The sequence below is a fragment of the Pogona vitticeps genome, chromosome 4 (genome assembly GCF_051106095.1).
Source record: "Pogona vitticeps strain Pit_001003342236 chromosome 4, PviZW2.1, whole genome shotgun sequence".
Lineage (NCBI taxonomy): Eukaryota > Metazoa > Chordata > Lepidosauria > Squamata > Agamidae > Pogona > Pogona vitticeps.
Genome location: NC_135786.1, coordinates 101,215,730 through 101,235,762, shown reverse-complemented (window position 1 = coordinate 101,235,762; position 20,033 = coordinate 101,215,730). Strand labels below are relative to the sequence as shown.

Below are 20,033 nucleotides of genomic sequence, written 5' to 3'. Positions count from 1 at the left end.
CCATTAAACGTGAGCGCTAACCAGATGCCAACATCACAAGGGAAGGAAATCCTGGACGAACAGTAGCCTTTTCATCCCTCTCTCGTGTCTCATGATCCTAGACGCATTTGATTGCAGGCGGAGTCCCTTCAAAGTACGCGTGTTTAGCCTTGCAGCCAGCAGCGCGATCCCCACTACACCAGGCTTCCTAAAGGGCATCTTTAGGATTGCTGCTTCGCGACTGTTCGCCATCCTAAGGCGCGTTTCTCGATCCGGAAAGCCTTGCGGAAAATCCGCTCGGTCCGACCGCCGAGTCGACGCGCGGAGAGAACCGTCCACGGGCTTGCAATCCCGCAAGAAAAGTGCGCCGCCGCCGCCGCCGCCGCCCCTTCCTTCTGCCGGGCTTCCGAGGCGGGATGGGCGCGGGTCCGCTTCCTGCCATCCCCACCCAGCTCCTCGCGGGAGGGAGGAGGAAAAGCAGAGGCGGGCAAGGCCCTCCTCCGGCGCGACCCGACCTACCAAGCCCAGGGAACCCAATGAAGAGGCGAAAAAGGGCGCTTCCTCTTCCTGCTCCCTCCCTGGGTGTTGGCGTTGTCTAACGTTTTCTGGCTCCTCCCAGAGGTGCCAAGACCGAGGAGAAGCTGGCTGAGCTCTGAAAAACGACTACTTTTACGAGTCTACCGACTGGGTTGTGAGGAGGGCACGCTTCGCCCCCGGCCGTTTCGCTGGTTCCACGCCGCCCTCCCTTGAAGCTGTAAGGATGTTTCGCTTCTTGAGGGGCTTCGTGCTCCGGGAGGCGGCTTGTGAAGCGCCCGACCCTCACTCGAGGTACGAGAATCTCTTCAAGAAGCTAGACCTCAACGAGGACGGCCGCGTGGACATTGCCGAGCTGCAGGCTGGCCTCCAAGCTTTGGGCATCCCGCTGGGACACGAGGCGGAGAAGGTGGGTGAGAGGCACGATGGTGGCTGGGCGGAAAGGGAGGAAGATGTGAGGCGCTTCTTCCAGACCCTGGGATACTTTGCAAACGACTCGTGGTGCCTTGTTGGAGTAACACAAGCCAGCCTCCGCTTCCCTGGAGTTAGTGGATACCGTATTCCGGAGGCCTTTCTTCCTCATCTCTCTTCCCCCACTTTTTTATTCCATTAAAAAAAGAACATAGTATCAGGCACTTCCTGTAGGAAGACGTTTCCTTCCCTCCCGTTCATCGGGAAGACGCTCAACGGGGAGATTTACCTAAGGCCCCAGTGGACCTTCCTCCCTCTCTCTCTCTCTCTCTCTCTCTCTCTCTCTCTCACACACACACACACACACACACACACACACACACACACACAACACACACACACACACACACACACACACACACACACACACACACACACACACACACACACACACACACAGAGAGAGAGAGAGAGAGTGGTGGTTTTCAGCTAATTCAGAGGAGCATACCAACCTCTTCAGAGTTAAAAGTTGTGCATCTTGGTAGCTGGTGTCTTCAGCTCCTGGTCCCTTCCCTTCCCTGTGTTGCTCATCAAAGCCCCACAGATGCAAAGATTTCTGCTGAGACCCTGCTACTGCCCTGGCACTCCTCCCAAATCCTAAACCGCTTCTAGTTGGCCCCACACTGAATGGCACCCAAATGAGCAGTGGTGTTTCCTGACAGAAACCTGAGGTACAACTATATTGACTGGGCTACCGTGCAATTACCAAAATGAATTGATGCATCAGAATGGTTATTCAGTTGGATTGCCTGGCTGTGGTAGCAGGGGTTGGCAGCTTAGATCCCCACTTGCAACCCATCAGCTCCATCAATCCCTGGGATTGCAAGTGGGAGAGGGGCCTGCTGAGATCACCCAGAGTGTGCATGGGGCTGATGGCGTTGTGTGGCCTTGGGCAAGCTGCATAGTCCCAGCACATCATCATAAAGAAGGGCTGGTCTACCATTTCAGACTACTTTGTACCCAGAAAATTCTAGGAGGGTCATGAGAACTCCGACTTAACTTTACTCTGCACAGCTGTAATCTTGCACTCCAAAGTAATGGTAAGAGGTAGTTTAAGCTCTGGGAAAGGTGAGAGTGGGATATCTGAAGGACTGCTTCCTCCCAGAGAGGTGACTTGCCCATACAGGCAGAGGCTGTGTTTTGTGTCCTTTTGGATTCAGATGAAGTAGAGTGGTTGCATAGACCAGAAGGGCAGGATACAAATCAAATCAAATGAATAAGTAAATAATAAATAAATGGCTGGATCAGCACTTGGAAAATTCACTTTTGGATTGCAGTTCCCAGAAACTGGTCAGTATGGATGGGGGTGGGGGATTCTGGGATTTGTACTACAAAAGTACATTTTAAAAAAAGTTCTGGGGTGGGTACCAGGGCTTTTGGAAGCTCTGGAACTATCCACTGCAGTGTTCATCCAGTAGCCACTATGCAGTGGAAACTTTGAAAACAATTGAACTTTAGGGCCTTCATTTCTAAGAGTTTCAAAAATATGCCTGCTAATCTCTTTTTGCTTGTTCTTTATTCTGAATGAACTGTTGATCTAAGGAAAAAGACCACGATAGAGTCACATTTGATGGCATTTTCCCATGATTTTTCTACCATTGCCTTGCAGTTTTATCATTTTATTATGAAGCGCCACACTATCTTAACTTTTGCACTTATTTCATTGTTTGAGTTTTAAAATTTTTGTTTGTGATTGTTCAATTTTAGCTTGTCAACTGCCCAGAAGAGTGCATTGCACCAATGGGGTGGTATACCCATTAAATTAATTAATTAATTAATTAATTAATTCCTGGTCAGAATATTTTTGGAATAGTATTTATACTTTCAAATTTTAATAGCTGCTTAACATGGGTGGCTGTACCATGCAAAGGACTGGGGGTATTTTGAATCTTGAAGTGGAAAATCCAAATGATCATTTCCTTTAGTGTGCTTAAGGTTCTGATCTAACAGAGGAATATTTATGAACTGAATTATCACCACTGTTCCATTGCCTTTTGAACTATTTCAGGCTCAGAACTACATACAAAGAACTTGTTAGTCTGTTGTCCTTTAATTGTACTTCCACATCTCCTGCCAAATGGTAGGGCTGGCCCTAGTTTGTACATCCTGTTTATTTAGTGAGGATAATAGTTTTAATACCTGCTGAATTCCTGTTGCTTAGCATAATAAGTTGCAGCTTGAGTGGGCCCATTTGAATCAAAAGAACTTATGAAGTGGTTAACTCACCAAATCACAACTGGTTCAGTGGGCCTCAATACTCCAATTTTGAGTTACTACACTGAGCAACAAGATTTCAGCCACTATGTATTAATAGGAATATGTAATTCCTGAGGCTTTTTTTACTGACATTATCAAACCTGCTGTGCTACATTCTCCTTTACAAACCTATCCCTACTTATTTGGATAAAGGGCAGTCTTCCTTTTGTAGTAGTACAGTATTATGTGATAGATTGCTATCAGGTCAGAAATAGCAACAGACCTTGTGGATTCAATAGTAGTAAACAATGCAAAAGCCCATTGAGGGTCTGTGAGTAGCATCCAGATGTTCACACCCCCTTGTGAAAGTTCTTGTATTCTGAATTAGAAACTAAAAAATTAAGAGAGACTGGCAAAATGTTAGGAAGAAAAACCTCCAGAACACGGCTAAACAGCCCGAAAACCCTACAACTAAAAAAAATTGTTTTTTCACTAGAATAGGAGCTAAAGCAATAAGCTTATAATGATTAGTGTTTGTCACTATTTGTTATATAAAGCTTATTAATGCTCCCAAGAAACATAAAAATGTCATCCACAAGTAATATTTTGTTGTTGTTTAGTTGTTTAGTCATGTCCGACTCTTTGTGACCCCATGGACCACAGCATGCCAGGCCCTCCTGTCTTCCACTGCCTCCCAGAGTTGGGTCAAATTCATGTTGGTAGCTTTGGTGACACTGTCCAACCATCTCATCCTCTGTTGTCCCCTTCTCCTCTTGCCCTCACACTTTTCGAACATCACGGTCTTTTCCAGGGAGTCTTCTCTTCTCATGAGATGGCCAAAATATTGGAGCCTCAGCTTCAGGATCTGTCCTTCCAGTGAGCACTCAGGGTTGATTTCCTTCAGAATTGATAGGTTTCTTCTCCTTGCAGTCCAGGGGACTCCAGCACCACAATTCAAAAGCATCAATTCTTTGGTGGTCAGCTTTCTTTATGGGCCAGCTTTCACTTCCATACATCACTATAGTCGTCGTTTAGTCGTTTAGTCGTGTCCGACTCTTCGTGACCCCATGGACCAGAGCACACCAGGCCCTCCTATCTTCTACTGCCTCCCAGAGTTGTGTCAAATTCATGTTGGTTGCTTTGCAGACACTGTACAGCCATCTCATCCTCGGTCGTCCCCTTCTCCTCTTGCCGTCACACTTTCCCAACATCAGGGTCTTTTCCAGGGAGTCTTTTCTTCTCATTAGATGGCCAAAGTACTGGAGCCTCAGCTTCAGGATCTGTCCTTCCAGTGAGCACTCAGGGTTGATTTCCTTTAGAATGGATAGGTTTGTTCTCCTTGCAGTCCAGGGGACTCTCAAGAGTCTCCTCCAGCACCACAATTCAAAGGCATCACTATAGGAAAAACCATAGCTTTGAGTATGCGGACTTTTGTTGGTAAGGTGATGTCTCTGCCTTTTAAGATGCTGTCTAGGTTTGTCATCACTTTCCTCCCAAGAAGCAGGCGTCTTTTAATTTCGTGGCTGCTGTCACTATCTGCAGTGATCATGGAGCCCATGAAAGTAAAATCTGTCACTGCCTCCATATCTTCCCCTTCTATTTGCCAGGAAGTGATGGGACCAGTGGCCATGATCTTAGTTTTTTTTTTAATGTTCAGCTTCAGATGGTTTTTTTCACTCTCCTCTTTCACCCTCATTACAAGGTTCTTTAATTCCTCCTCACTTTCTGCCATCAGAGTGGTATCATCTGCATATCTGAGGTTGCTGATATTTCTTCCGGCAACCTTGATTCTAGCTTGGGATTCCTCCAGTCCAACCTTTCGCATGATGTATTCTGCATATAAGTTGAATAAGCTGGGGGACAATATACAGCCTTGTCGTACTCCTTTCCCAATTTTGAACCAATCAGTGTTTCCATATCCGGTTCTAACTGTTGCTTCCTGTCCCACGTATAGGTTTCTCAGGAGATAGATAAGGTGGTCAGGCACTCCCATTACTCATGCATTAATGATTTTTATGTCATTTTATGTTATATCATTAGCATAACATAAGCATTTCATTGGGGTAATTAACATTGAACTTCGAACTATTTCAGTGCTTCTTTAGGTGATTAGCAACAAAATGTAATCAGCATTCTATCAAAGCCAGTTCTAGGTGGAGATACTTCAGATGTTAGCAAGACAGGCCACTTCAGTTGTCTATTTTCTTTGAGTGCCTCTTCCTTCTGTATGTTATGAAGTCATGCTTAATCATGTTTCTGCAAATGGAACAACACAGTGTTGCCCAATCAACCTAGAAAGCAGTGGAGAAACTTGGATGAACAGATACAGAAAAAGAGGCAGAATGCTAAGTTTTCTTAACATGGAAACCAACTTCAGAAACCAAGCTTCCTGGGGAGTGTGCTCTGTTACTCGGATGAGCTTTCTGAGAAGGTTTATTGCCTGATAACTACAGCCTGCTCTTGAGTTGGGAGGGGAACCCCAAGAAAGACCTCTGAAGAAGATCTCAGTGTAGCTGAAACCACATATGGAGATAGGTGATATCCTAGTCCCACACTATAAAAGGCATTAACAAATAGAAACCTTCAGCATTTTGCATTGGTATGGCATGCAGTCTAGTTGTTGAAGCAATTCATAATGCTCAGTCTCTCTCAGGTCCTTCTCATGAGCTTGCAGATGGCCGTTGCTGGAAATTAAATATTTACTTAGAGCAGGAGTAGGATATTGTGCCCCTTCAGGTGCTGTTGGACTCCATATTCCATCATTCCCAGCCACCACTGCCAATGGTCAGTGTTACAATAAACAACACACAGGAATTACTCTTCCTTGAACTATAGAGAAATCCATGCAAATTAATTCTCACTAATATTCCCATTCAAAGCCAGGAAATAACATTGTAGAAGTAATGTAGTTACTTGCAAAATGTTGCTTTTAAAACGTAACAGAGCAACTGGTAATGCCATTGTGTTTTTATAGAATTACTGTTTGGTAACAATTATTCCTAAATTTCTACTTTGGGGATTATTGGGGAGGGGGGAATTGGGCCATTTCTGCATCATTAGGTAAAATTTTAAAACCAACTAATTAAAAGAACTAAAATAGGTTGTTAATAACAAGTTAATCTTTGAATATTGATAATGGCTGAGAATAATTTTTTGTTTAAAAGCAATTAATTAGCCTTTTAAAGTAACATTGCAGGTTCTATTACTATATGTATTGCTCTATGCTGAAATCTCTGTAGTGAGGAAACATGACATGAGAACCGGACCTTTGATAAAACTCATGGCAAAGAATTAAATACTCAACATTTGCATGTACTGCCCCCAACTCCTTATTTTGGACACTGTGAGTTATGACTATATCTGGTGCATGCTGTAGATTAGACCTCCAGTCTACAATATGGTGACAGTATTAATCACTGTGGGTTGGAATTCAGTCTTTGTAATTTTACATTAGAGAGCCACTGTTGTAGCAGACAGAGTGACAGACTAGGACTTAGGAAACCTTGGATTCAAATCCCCCCTCAATCATGGAAACTCACTAGGGATGGAGTTTTGGTAGTGGTAACTATTGCACATGTCTTGAAAACCCATCAGGATTGCTGTATGTCAGATGCAACTTGATGGAATATGACACACACTGTTTTTCATTGGTAAGATTTAATAGGCCTTATCTAAGAAGAGGGTACTGTTTGCATTTAATTTACCCCTCTTTTCAAGAAATGTCACTTCATTTTTTTTATTGGGCAGCTGCAGAAATAGACAAATTTTAGAATATGGCAATCCTTTTTCTTGTAATGTGTTACTTAAATCTTACAGGTGAGGAGATTCTTGACACAGGCATTACTGCTAGCTCTTCTCTACTGTGTTTTAACAGAAAATTTTTACAGCTGGAGATACTAACAAAGATGGCAGACTGGACTTTGAAGAATTTACACGTTACCTCAAAGACCATGAAAAGAAAATGAAATTGGCATTCAAGAGTTTGGACAAAAACAATGATGGTAAGAGCCAATTCCCCTCTTTATCTGTGATAAGAGAATATATATACAGCATTTTCCTGAAAAATAAGACAGGGTTTTATATTAATTTTTGCTCCAAAAATGCACTAGGGCATATTTTCAGAAAATATTTTATTTTTTTCACGTACAACAATCTACATTTATTCAAATACAGTTATGTCATCTTCTTCTGGTTGCTCCACAATGGCGGATGGTAGGATTTCACTTAACTGCGGCTTATTTTTGATGTAGGCCTTATATTACGAGCATCCTGAAAAATCATACTACGGCTTATTTTCAGGTTAGGTCTTATTTTAGAGGAAACAGGGTATATAATATAATATAATTTATATTTATATAAATAAATATAAATATAAATTGTATTATATAAATAAATAAATATTTATATGTATAAAAATTTAAAAAAGTGCTATAATAAGATATTGCATGCAACGTATGCTCTTCAAATAGCAGCATTAATTTGTAGGACAAGGAAGACATAATAAAGAAAGCATAAGCTTAATAAATCAATGGGAATTTATCAATTATAATAAAGATCTGATATTCTCAGTGCCATTTACTGCCTTTCTAGAAATTTGTGTAGAACAAAAGCAGGCAGACTTCAGTTCATAGGATCTGTTTCGGTTTTCAGTAGCACCATGAAGACTAGTTTTCAGAAAAAGATCCAAAATAGCAGCTTTGAGATACACACCAAAATAGACAAATACACAACATTTGTAGCACAATTGTATTAGTGTTCATTCGGTGTCACTGCCTATTAGGCATGGGGCTGTTGTTTCTTTTTGACTGCAACTCCCAAAATTCATCAGGAATTCCCTTGGGCAGAGGTATGGGAGCTGCAGCCCAACAGCAGCAGCTTTAAAGTTTAGGATTTCTCACTTCCATGTGGGCCCCTATCAACATTATATATTGCAGAGCTTTGAATTTCTGATAAAATTCTCTTTTTGATACACAATATAACTATTATTCGTTTTATTTATATGCCGCATTTCTCCCAACAAGGGACCCAAAGTGACTCACAACATTAAAATTCACACAATTTAAAAACGCAATAAGTTAAATATTAAAAGATAAATTAAATAATATATGATTTCAAATACAATTAAAAGATTAAAACATGAAAACATAGAAAAGGTTAAAATTTCTGCTGAAATGGGGTTCAGGGATTCAGTTATAATTGTTAAAAGCCTGCCTGAAGAGATGGGTCTTTAGCTTTTTTTTTGAAAGGAGAAAAGGGAAGGGGTCATCCTGATCTCCCGAGGAGAGCGTTCCGTAGCCTGGGAGCTGCCTCAGAGAAGGCCCTCTCCTGTGTCTCCACCAGCTGTGCTTGTGCTGGCAATGGGACCGAAAGGAGGGCTTCCTCTGCTGATCTTAAACCCTGAGAAGGCGCATTGTGAAGGAGACCCATAGGAGAAAGAACAGAGTGAGCCGTCCTCTCAGCTAGAGACGTCTGAGCGGGAGAGAGGTATAGAAGTAGGGAAGATAATGGAAAGTGAAGATTCGAATGTGGAGGAAGGGAAAAGAAGGGAATCAAAGGGGAAAGAGGAGAAGATTGAAATCTGTCTAGTGGAAGAGAGAGAGGGAAAAGGGAAGGAGGAGTTAATTTTGCCCGTGTAGGAGAATATAGGGGAGCAAAGTGAGAGGAGACAGTTCAATGTACCATAGAGAGAGGGAGAGAGAAAGAAGGGAGGAAAAGAGGGGTGAGAAAAGAGAATATGAATATGATAGAATGTGCGAGCAGTTGGAGGACTTCCCTAATTTGAAGGTAGAAGTGTTGCTACCTGACCAGGACAAGTCTAAAGAAAAGGGGACATCGGCAGAAGCTCTAGAATGGACGGTCGTGGTCTTTCTGTGGGGACAAGGTCACTCAAGGAAGGTGATTCGGCCAGACCCTTCCTTCAACCATCCACTCCCGGAGGGAGATTGGGCCAGGTACCCTTGTTGTGGGACAATATGCACGGTCCAGGGTGCTCTGCTGAGGAAGCCCACCGATCGGGAACGTTTTGGGCTAGCTCCTCAATGAATCCTGTCTATTTCCAGACAGAGTTATTGTCTTCACAATTTGGACAGTTACCAGATCTTAGTTGTTTTGAACCAATAGAAGTTGTTGTAGACTCACCTAATGTTAAAGTAGATAAATCTGTTCATGTTCAAAAAGAGACTCAGTTGTCATTTCCTGCCAAAAAGGAGGAAGTGCTTCAGATCTTTAATGAATACAATCACACGCATATAAGGAGATACGGTCATTCAGGTAGCCTGGACCCAAGCTGTATAGAGCTTTATGGGTAATGACCACCACTTTGAATTGGGCCCGGAAACGGACTGGTAGCCAGTGTAGTTCTTGTAACAGGTGCATTATATGCTCCCTGTAGCTCACCCCAGTCAGTAGTCTGGCTGCAGAGTTTTGCACCAGCTGAAGTTTCCGAACCGTCTTCAAAGGCAGCCCCACATAGAGCACGTTACAGTAATCCAAACGGGATGTAACTAAGGCATGTGTCACTGTAGCCAGATCCGACATCTAAAGAAATGGGCACAGCTGGGGCACCAGCTTTAGCTGTGTGAATGCACTCCTGGCCACCACTGAGACCTGGGCATCCAAGCTTAGGGTTAAATCCAGGAGTACACCCAAGTTGTGGACCTGAGTTTTCAGGGGGAGTGTAACCCCATCCAGCACAGATAGTATCCCTATTCCCTCATATGCCTTCCGACTAATCACGAGCACCTCTGTGTTATCTGGATTAAATTTCAGTTTGTTTGCCCTTATCCAGCCCATTACTGATGCCAAGCAAGTCAAAACAGCTTCCCTTGAATCAGGTGGAAAGGAGAGATAGAGTTGGGTATCATCTGCATACTGGTCACTGTATACAATAGAAGTATAGAGGACCACAGAGGAGAATTGCGACAAGTTAACCAGAGTCTACCTCTTTCTCATTAACTGGCACTTAATAATTCACTCTGAGATATTTGTTGGAGATAAAATCAAAACAATTTATTTACTTACCATTGCTTGTGTCTGTAATTTTCTTTACTGCACACATACTAGCAACCAACCAAACAGTTCAACAGCAGCAACCAATTGATGAAACAGAAGGAAAGAACTGTCAGTCAAAAGCCAATGCTCTCTTTGAATTTCAAATGCTAGAAGGAATGACTCCTAGTGATACCTGAGAATGACAAAGATTCTGTCCTTGGAGAAAGGACGAAATGTAAAAGGGCTAAATCCAAAATTAGTCCTACCTAAAGTAGAGCTAATCAAATCAATGGGATTTAAGTTAGTTGTGATTAAGAAGTCCCATTCATTTCAATGGGTCTACTGTAGTTAGGACTATTGGCTTTAACCCTGCATATGAGAAGTTTCTCTAAGTTCCATAAGAACATCATTAAAGTTCTGTTTATGACTACTGATAGTATTGTAATTCCAGCAAAATATGTGATCAATAAAATACAGTGAAAAATGAAAAATGACAAAAATACCTTATGCTGTTTTGTTGATTTTTTGTAATCTATATAAATATTTTTAAATCTTTTGGATTTGTGGCAGTTGATACAGAGCTGCTGAGCTTTTCAATATATTGTCTCCCCTACCCTTTTCTCTCTTTTCCAAAGGAAAGATTGACGCCTCTGAGATTGTTCAGTCCCTCAAGATACTGGGTATAGATATTTCAGAGCAACAGGCTGCAAAAATTCTACAAAGGTCAGGAGCTATAACTTTTTTCTGGTTAAGGGAGTGATTCTTTGACTGTGTGTCATTTGTGGGGACTGAGACATGTTCTGAAGGTTGTAGTCACCGCTGAATATGCCCACAACCCTGTCTATTGGACTAGGCCCAGGTCTAGCATTAGATGGCTACGGTCTGATGAACTGGAGTTGTACACAGAAGCTCACATTAAAAAAACATAAAAGTTAGTTTTTAAGGTGCTGCCATATTTTTGTCTTTTTTCACTTTTTATATTTTGCTTTTACCGGTAATGCTTGGACAGACTAACATGGCTACCCCTTCTACAACAATGGCTAGGGATGCTACACTGAAGGTGAAAGTAAGGATGCATGGAGAGTTTCCTGAAGAAGCTTATGCTTTAGTAAACACTAGAAAACCCCCAGTACAAGCAGAAGGGAAGTGTCTCCCTGTGACTATTCATAATAAAGCATCCCTTGATGCTTGGTTGACAGGTACAAAGGAATGCTGTCTTCAGTGTCATCTATAAGGCACAGTCTCATACCTAATGCCTGGCTAGGTAAAGGGGAATTCCATAAGACAGGACCTTAGGTTTCAAGGAAAGTGTTTGACCCTTGTTCTAGAAGCTTTTTAAAAAAACACACACACACAAAAAAACACATATCAGAATTAAATGTTCCTTTGGTATTAATCCCACTCCAAACCACTGTCCCCTAGATACAAAACTTTGTGGAACTCTGTACAGGCCACAGTATTTGTTAACAAGTGAGGCCCAGCAGCAGAATGTTGGGAGATTGGGATGCTTCTTGATAGGACTGTTCAAGATGCTGTTCAGCCTACAGTGGGAGCCTGGTGGCATTACCTGGAGTTTGTTGTGCGGTGGGGAAGACAAGCTGGGAAAGGAAGAGGGCAGCTTTCTCCCTCTCCTGACTGAGGTCTTCTGCCATTTTATATATAGATGAGGGATATATCGCACTCCAGGTGTTGTTGGACTACAAATTCCATCAACCCTTACCATTGATATGTTGGCTAGGACTAGTGGCTGTGGGTGCAGAGGGGTAGAAACCTCTTGTACCCCTTTTCTGCATGCTTTCCAGAAACATGGTTTAGGTTGGCAGGGTAAATTGTATTGTTATCTTAATATGTCTACGACGTATTAAGATAACAAACCATGGTTACATGTTATGTCAATGAAGGGACAAGGTGGAATAACAGTGTAATATTTCTCCCTGGATTAGTAGCACAAGAGACTGCTAATGAATTTATATTAAAGTGAATAATGATCTGTGAGGAAAAATAAGATTTTAAAAATTCGAAGGCACTTTGCCCACCAAAATGCTTATGTGATGAGACCTAAACATTCTGAATATTCCACTTGTGAGCATGTGTAATATTTCTTAGCCTTTTTTGAAAGCAACACAGCTAACACAGTGAGCAAAAAAAATACTGATTATTTCATTCTGAACCTTTAGCATGGATGCTGATGGTACAATGTCAGTAGACTGGAATGAATGGCGAGACCATTTTTTGTTCAATCCAGCTACAGATATTCAGGGGATTGTCCGCTACTGGAAGCATTCTACCGTGAGTATAATTTGCATTTTCATTGGAATCCAATTGTAGACTGCGTCTACCTGTTTTTATGAAAAAAAGAAGGATGCTGTGTGTGTTTACTGTGAGATAAAGCTTACTGGACTCTGAGGTAATTAATGTTTTGGCCACACATCTACAAGGTTTTATCTGCTTTTCCTCCAAAAATATCACTAAGGGTGGCTAACAAAAATAAAATAAAATTTAATAAGAACATCTTGTTGAACAGCAAGAAATAAAATCAAATTCAAAAAGAGAATGGAAGCACAATGATAAGAAACACAGCTTGCAGCCCACCAGGTAGACTGCCTTTGGCACCTAGCTGATATACATGCTTTGGCTTTTTCTGAATACGTAATCTTTGCTTGCCAACAATCTGTTTAAATGCTGAGCACTGGCACAGTGATTGATATTGGAATGTTCGTAGGATCAATAGCTCAGAGTGGTTTGTAATCACAAAAAATTTAAGTTTTGTGGTGTTGTTATGTGATGAGGACAGAGCCACACATGCCCCTGTCTGTGGTTTGTCAAACTCAACTTCATCCTCCTCTGAGCCAAGAAGGGAGGGGGAAACCATGGGTAAATACAGAAACCAGGAGACACAGATGGACACCATTGCTGAGGTTAGCAATAGAGGCAGAGAAGGCCAGTAGAAGGAAGGGGGAGAAACCATTGTAGCCTTGGAAGGTAGTAGGTAAGGGGGAAGTTTTACCACCAAAAGGGGAGAAGGAAAAGAAACCAGAACCAGAGGCAGGAGGAGAGAATTCAGTGGAAACGACAGAGCAGAAGAAAGAGGAGGAAGCCCTGTACAGAGAGGAACGGGGAGAATGGCAGAAGTTGAGATAGTGGGGATAAAGAAAGAGGATGAGATAATCGGGGAAGGGAAGACAGAAAGGAAGAAGAGATGACACTCAGTAAGATTGGTCTAAAGCTTATTTGGTGGGTAGTCCACCTGAGGAGGAACTTAGAGCCACTTTCATCAGCTGGGCGGCGGGTGCATGCACAGAGGCAGTGACCGGCTTCCCTGCAAGGAGTCTGACAGCTGCCTGTGCATGGCACCCAGGGAAGAGTTGGCAGTAGTGATAGTTGATGAAGGTAGGCCAGGCAATCTGGACAGTAGGGTGGGAACGCCAAACCAGGTCACAAACCAAACTGCAAACCAGCCTGGTTTGCCATTTGGTTCATGCCCATCTCTACTTAGTAACAGCTGACTGTTGTTAGGCTGTGTCCTATATATGTAAACATCCCTGTGAACAATAGTTGAATCATGCAGCCTGGTAGAATGGGGAGGGTGCCCTTGTGATAGATCTGCTAAGCTGATTAGGCTGCAAAAGTCACAGAAACAATTTGGCTTTTAACTTTTCAAGAAAATAAAGGGATAATTCAGTTGAGATAAAAATACTTGGATGAATTGCCAAGTCATTGAACTAATAATCTTTTTAGGAAGTTGTCAAGAGGTTAATCTTGATAATCCTTAAAAGCTGTTTGGAAAAAAAGTAACTGTGCTTTTTAAGCGTTTGGATTTCAGCCACTGTTTGGAAAGCATCTTATGTCCCAAAGCAATGGCTTGCATTTAGTTATAATCATTTTTAATGATGATGGTTCTGTCTTTGAAGGTTTCAGAGAGGGTTTTTTAGGTTTTAGAGAGCAGCGTTATATATGTATGTAGCCAAGGAAAAAAGTGCAATCCCCTTTTCATTTTAAAATATGCTCAGCTGTATAGAATTGCTTCTTGTATGATTTATTTTAAACAAACAAGCTCTATATTGAAATATAAAAATTTTTGATTTGAAGAATTATGTAGCTCTCCCTGTTTCTTTTTTGCTTTGCGTTTTAACAGGTTTTGGATATTGGAGATAGTTTAACTATTCCAGACGAATTCACAGAAGAAGAAAAGAAAACTGGTCAGTGGTGGAGGCAGCTTTTGTCAGGCGGGGTCGCTGGTGCTGTCTCTCGGACAGGCACAGCGCCACTGGACCGGCTGAAAGTCATGATGCAGGTGAGTCTCTTTAAACGTAGTGACTAGGATCTGACAAGCCAGTTCAGATATTTTGTGCTCGAAAGGATAGACATACCTTGCAAGCTTTTATAACACTGCCATATAATATCACAGATCTTTTCTTTGCATTCCATTGTCTATGGAGGTGGACTTTGATCCATGAAAGCTCACACTGAAATAAAACTGTTAATATTTAAAGTGCTATATATTTTGGGGCCTTTTCTTTTTTCTTTCTTATTTTGTTGAAACCCTTTAGAGAATTGTTTTTGTTTTACAAAGCCATTTGCTGTCTGGCTGTTTTGTGCGTGGAGTGGTATTTGAGAAACACAAGCCCAAAGGCCATTTGGGCATGTGGAACTAATCACTCAGATCTTTGGCCTTAAATATTTTTGAGAGAAGCTTGATGAAGAAAGAGAGCCCCCTTGTGCTAATAATGATGAAAATAGGACAATATGAAATACAGTGGTGCCTCGCTTAACGATTGCTCCATTGAGCGACAAAATCGCTTAGCGACGGGGTTTTTGCGATCGCATTGCGATGGTCCCTATGGGTTTTTTCGCTTTGCGATGATCGCGGGGAAGCGATTATCGCAACGCACCCTTTTTAAACAGCTGATTGACAGTTTCAAAATGGCCAGCCGCTGTTTTGCCTCGCTTAAGAGGCAACGAAAATGGCGGCGCTATGGAGGATTTTCACTTAAGGTGAGTTTTTAAGCCCATAGGAACGCATTAATCGCTTTTTAATGCGTTTCTATGGGCTTTTTAATTTCTCTTAGCGATGAAACGCTTAGCAACATTTTTTCCGGAACGGATTAACGTCACTAAGCGAGGCACCACTGTACTCATGTAAAACCTTTCTGCATGAAAAAACTAAATTATAGATTACAACATAGCTTGATACTTGTCTACTCAGAAGTTAGTCCTCTTTAGTCCAGTGGGACTAAATGTCCCAGGAAAGCATGTATAGGATGGTGAGGAACTGTTTTTCTGTCAAGGCCCTCCTTTTCTTATGGTCCGCTTACAAGGGTGCACATTCCAGCATTGAGCTTTTCCAGAGCCCCAAAGTGGGCAGAGTTAAAATATGAGTCTTACTTTTATTTGCTGTACAATGGGGGGGGGATTACATTCAAATATCTGTCCTCTCTAACCTGTGTAAATTTCATCAGCATTGTAGTTAGCAGACAAAGTAGGATGAGATAATTAAGAGTGGTAACCTAGACATGTCCAGTTGCAGGTGATGACCTGGGGGAATGTTAGGAAGGCTATGTTATGGGGCCTGTAGAGCAGACTGCCACATTGTATTGCAAACCCTTTAGATATTTCCATAACCATTTCCTGCTGAGTTGCTGTGGGTGTTTTAAAGTCCACACTTGATCCAGAGATTGAAGGTCCCCCACCTCTTCTGTATGGAATTGTCGCATAGCACTCGGTGTCTAGAGTCCCGCCATCCCCTACACTTGAAAATATTAGGATGCTTGCTGCATCTTTTTGCTTGTCTACAAAATTTTAAAGGCACTTGCTCTTAATCAGCTGTCACTTAGCTTGTACCTGTTCATTAAAACCTGTTTAATCAATTTGCTTATTAGGTTGAAAAATAAATGAGAAGATTTGCTATTGTGGATGGCAGGCACTGCTAGAAAAACCTTATTTCTGGACAGTATAATATCTGCAGCAAATTTTTATGATCATTTACTAGGATAGAGATTTGGGAAAGACATTTTTCCTTTTCCATTTTTGTTCCCACCTATCTAGCACTTTTAAGAAACCCACACTGAAAGGCAGAGTATGGATATTCACAATCGTACACACATCTTTTACAAATCAAGCCCCTATAATCCCTTTTGAAGAAGAGACCCCAAACTGAGAATAAAGAAGGCATCTTATGTCAACTAAAAATGCAGTATATTAGTACAGGAGGCAGTTTGAAGCAATTATAATTTAAATATTTCTGTCAGTGAACATGGTATTCTCAGAAGAAGAGGGCAGATTGAGAGGCTGCTTAACTCTTTCTGTGGTCCTAGTCCCATTCAAAATTGATTGTACAGTGCTGCCTCGCTTAACAATGTTAATTGGTTCCAGAAAAACCATCACTATGGGAAAACATCGTTAAGCGAAACGTGTTTTCCCATAGAGATGCATTGAAAACCGGTTAATCCGTTCCAATAGGCACGGATTGCCATCCTTAAGCAAAAAAACCCATAGGAAACATCGTTAAGCGATACAATGTTTCCTCCATTGGAATGCATTGAAGCCTATTCAATGCATTTCAGTGGTTTTGCGATGTCCATTTTTGCAAATTTAAGTGTGTCTTAAAAGGTTCAAAAACTGTTTTGAATGGTTGGAATCGTTAGTGCACCTTCTAAAACGGGTACAAATTTAATTTGGCTTTGATCTGACTTTTCGTTAATTTTTGCTGAATTTTTTCCCCCCACCAACTTTTGACAGCTGTCAAAATTTGACAGCTCCATGCTTTCCTATGGGGGAGAAAAAAATTCACATAAAATTAACGAAGACTCAGAATGAAGCCAAACTAAGTTTGCACAGGTTTTGCAAGGTGCTCTAACGAAACCAAGCATTTAAAACAGTTTCTGAGTCTTCGTTAATTTATTGTGATTTTTTTCCTCCCCCATAGGAAACAATGGAGCTGTCAAAAGTTGGGCTCTATTGTTTCCTATGGGGGAGGAAAAAAATTCACAAAAAATTAACAAAAAGTCAGCAACTGTTTTAAATGCTTGGGTTCGTTAGAGAACCTTCTGAATCGTGTGCAAACTTAGTTTGGCTTTGTTCTGAGTCTTTGTTAATTTCTTGTGAATTTTTTCTCCCCATAGGAAACAATGGAGCCCAACTTTTGACAGCTGTCAAAAGTTGGTTTCAGTGCTTTCCTATGGGGGAGAAAAAAATTCAGTAAAAATTAACGAAAAGTCAGATCAAAGCCAAATTACGTTTGCACATGTTTTAGAAGGTGCACTAATGATTCCAAGCATTTAAAACATTTTTGAACATTTTAAGACACTTTTAAAATTGAAAAAACGGACATTGTTAAGCGAAACAGGGGACCTAAAAATACATTCACTATGTGAAGCATGGTCCTGAAATCGCTAAGCGAAAATCACCCATAGGAAATGTCATTAAATGATGCATAGAATTCTTTAAAAAACCATCGTTAAGTGAAAACATCGCTAAACGAGGCAATCGTTAAGCGAGGCACCACTGTACTAAGCTGGTTTTGGGGCTGGGGCAAGGGATGAAAAGCCTTGGGCTATTTTCCCCTGTATCTTTCTGCCAGTCTATTAGCAGCTTAGGAAGGACAACATTAAATAAGAAAGGGATGAAATGGAAGAGAGACAGTCAACTTCTTTTTGTCTCAGGCTGCTTGTGGATTTAAAACAAAACAAGTAGGCAGAGCAGTGCAAAGGAATTGTAAACTTCTCCTTAGCATTTAGTTTCAATTTTTTCTCTCAAGATACAGGTTAGGAAATGTAGTATCTCCCTTCTTGAAGGAGTTCTTAACTTTGCCTGTGAAAATATGAGGAGAACACTGAGGTCAGGTGGCCACAGACATAAAATAAAACATCAAAGATCTTATCAAAGTCACACTTTAGGAAAAGCTTTCCAGCAGATGGCAAATACACATTTCAAAGTGTCAATTTCACAAGTCCATTTTAAGCATGGACTTGTGAAATGCCAGTTTGGTGTAGGAAGGTAAGGACAGCTATCTGCCCACCTGAATCTCTTCATATGCAAGTATGCAACAGGAAAGAGCTCACCTCTGTACCTCAGAGGCAAACTATATGTTTAGATCAAAAGCCTTTTGACCAGGAGATCAGGAATAAACAAGGGGCTGAAAAACTTTTAAGTACTGAAGGAAGAGCCAAACAAAGGGTCTTGGGCTCCTGTCTTCTTGACCAGAGAGATGTGACCACTACAGATATTAGGTTCTTGGGCTGGAGAATAAACATGCAATACCCAAGTAAGTAGAACCCCCCCCCCCCCGAAGCATATAGAGAACTTAAAATTAAATAGGTGCATTTTTGTAGATTGCCTATTGCTAAGCTTGCGCCTTGCCTAGGAGATGGTAAAGCAGTCTGTGTAACTTCACCACTTAGCTCCACTGACAATGTTTTATTTGTTTTACCCTTAATAACGTCAGCTTTTTAGAAACTGTTCACTTCTGGCATGGAACCTTCTGTCTCCTGCAGAGCTAATTTTGGTTTAAACCTAAGTCCAAGTTCTTGGCCCACACTATGAGACATCCTAAAGCATGTGCAGAGTGCTTGGAGATTGAGAGAAGCTTGGTGGCAGCTTTCACAAAGAATTTAAAGGGAATTAAACCTTTTGGGCAAAGATTGGAGAGGGCTGCTGGGTTATCTTCTCCCCAGCTTTAATTGGCTTAGACCTCAGACCCCTAAAAACCTTACATTGCCCTCTGTTGAAATGTCATTGTGTGTTGAGTAATTCTCTCTTCTCTTCCCATGCTAACTATAGGTTCACGGCTCAAAGGGGAAAATGAACATAGGAGGTGGTTTGCAGCAGATGGTGAAAGAAGGAGGAGTCCGCTCATTGTGGAGGGGTAATGGTGTCAATGTTGTCAAAATTGCACCCGAAACAGCGATCAAGTTCTGGGCATATGAACGGGTAAGTTGTTAAGTCAGGTTGATTGACACTAAAGGTTAGCAACTAAATGAAGAATAATTGCCTGACTACAAATGAGGTTTCAGAAAAAGAGGGAGAGCTGTCATTTTATTCATTTAAATTTAAGAGTATCACTTTTTTGTTTCCACCCTGAAAAAAAGAAAGAAATTAAAATAGGGTACAAATCAAATTAAAATTCAGCAGGACCTGAATATGTGAAATTGTGTAATACAGTGGTTCTTAACCTTTGTTACTCAGGTGTTTTTGAACTGCAACTCCCAGAAACCCCAGCCAGCAGAGCTGATGGTGAAGGCTTCTGGGAGTTGCAGTCCAAAAACATCTGAGTAACAAAGGTTAAGAACCAGTGGTGTAATACATGCCCAGCTGCAGTGATGTCAACTTTGCTTCAGTTCATGTTTTGTGTGGAAACGTCAGGAGGATTCTTCTAAGGCCTGAATTCACTGAGCTGTAGTAGGATGGCCTCACTGTAGCTTTCAGAGTTGTATTTACCTCACAGTCAGCTTTAAAAGCTTATGTAAAGATCTAAATCTCCTTTAGAGAAGAGTGAGAGCAAGTTCTTAGCGCTGTCATTTGTCCTTTCAAATGAGTGTTCTATTTGAATCTGAATATAACAGCAATAAGGTGTGTTTTGTTACATTCACATTGAGAAATTGCCTCTCCCCTAAGTATTTCAGGATAATGTTTGTAAAATAATCCCGCTTTATCTTTGCAACAATTTTTGAAACTTAGTTAATGAAGGAAGAGATGAAAAGAGAGAGAAGCTTTCTCAGGATTCACTTGAGTGAGGATTTAACCGTCGTGAAAAATAGACAAAAAACAAAATGCACACTGACTTGAATGTCACATGTGATTCCCCCCCCCCCCAAAGTTTGCTTTTTGAAAAAGATGCAGATCTCATACAAATTCTTTTTTTTTTT

General features: G+C 41.4%; 1 protein-coding gene across 2 annotated transcripts in view; it reads left to right on the top strand.

Moving 5' to 3' along the window:
• The first annotated feature begins 546 nt into the window (after positions 1–546).
• The window catches only part of SLC25A24 (solute carrier family 25 member 24), a 30,209-nt gene continuing 10,722 nt past the window's right edge, over positions 547–20,033 (top strand). The window contains exons 1-6 of one of the 2 annotated variants that reach the window (XM_020784683.3): positions 547–922; positions 7,055–7,181; positions 10,806–10,893; positions 12,348–12,459; positions 14,306–14,464; positions 18,949–19,098. In XM_020784683.3, coding sequence (XP_020640342.3) covers positions 740–922; positions 7,055–7,181; positions 10,806–10,893; positions 12,348–12,459; positions 14,306–14,464; positions 18,949–19,098 — 819 coding nt within the window. In that variant the 5' untranslated portion in view covers positions 547–739. Of the gene's footprint in view, positions 923–7,054; positions 7,182–10,805; positions 10,894–12,347; positions 12,460–14,305; positions 14,465–18,948; positions 19,099–20,033 lie in introns of those variants that run through there. The other variant, XM_078392275.1, reaches the window with a different exon arrangement.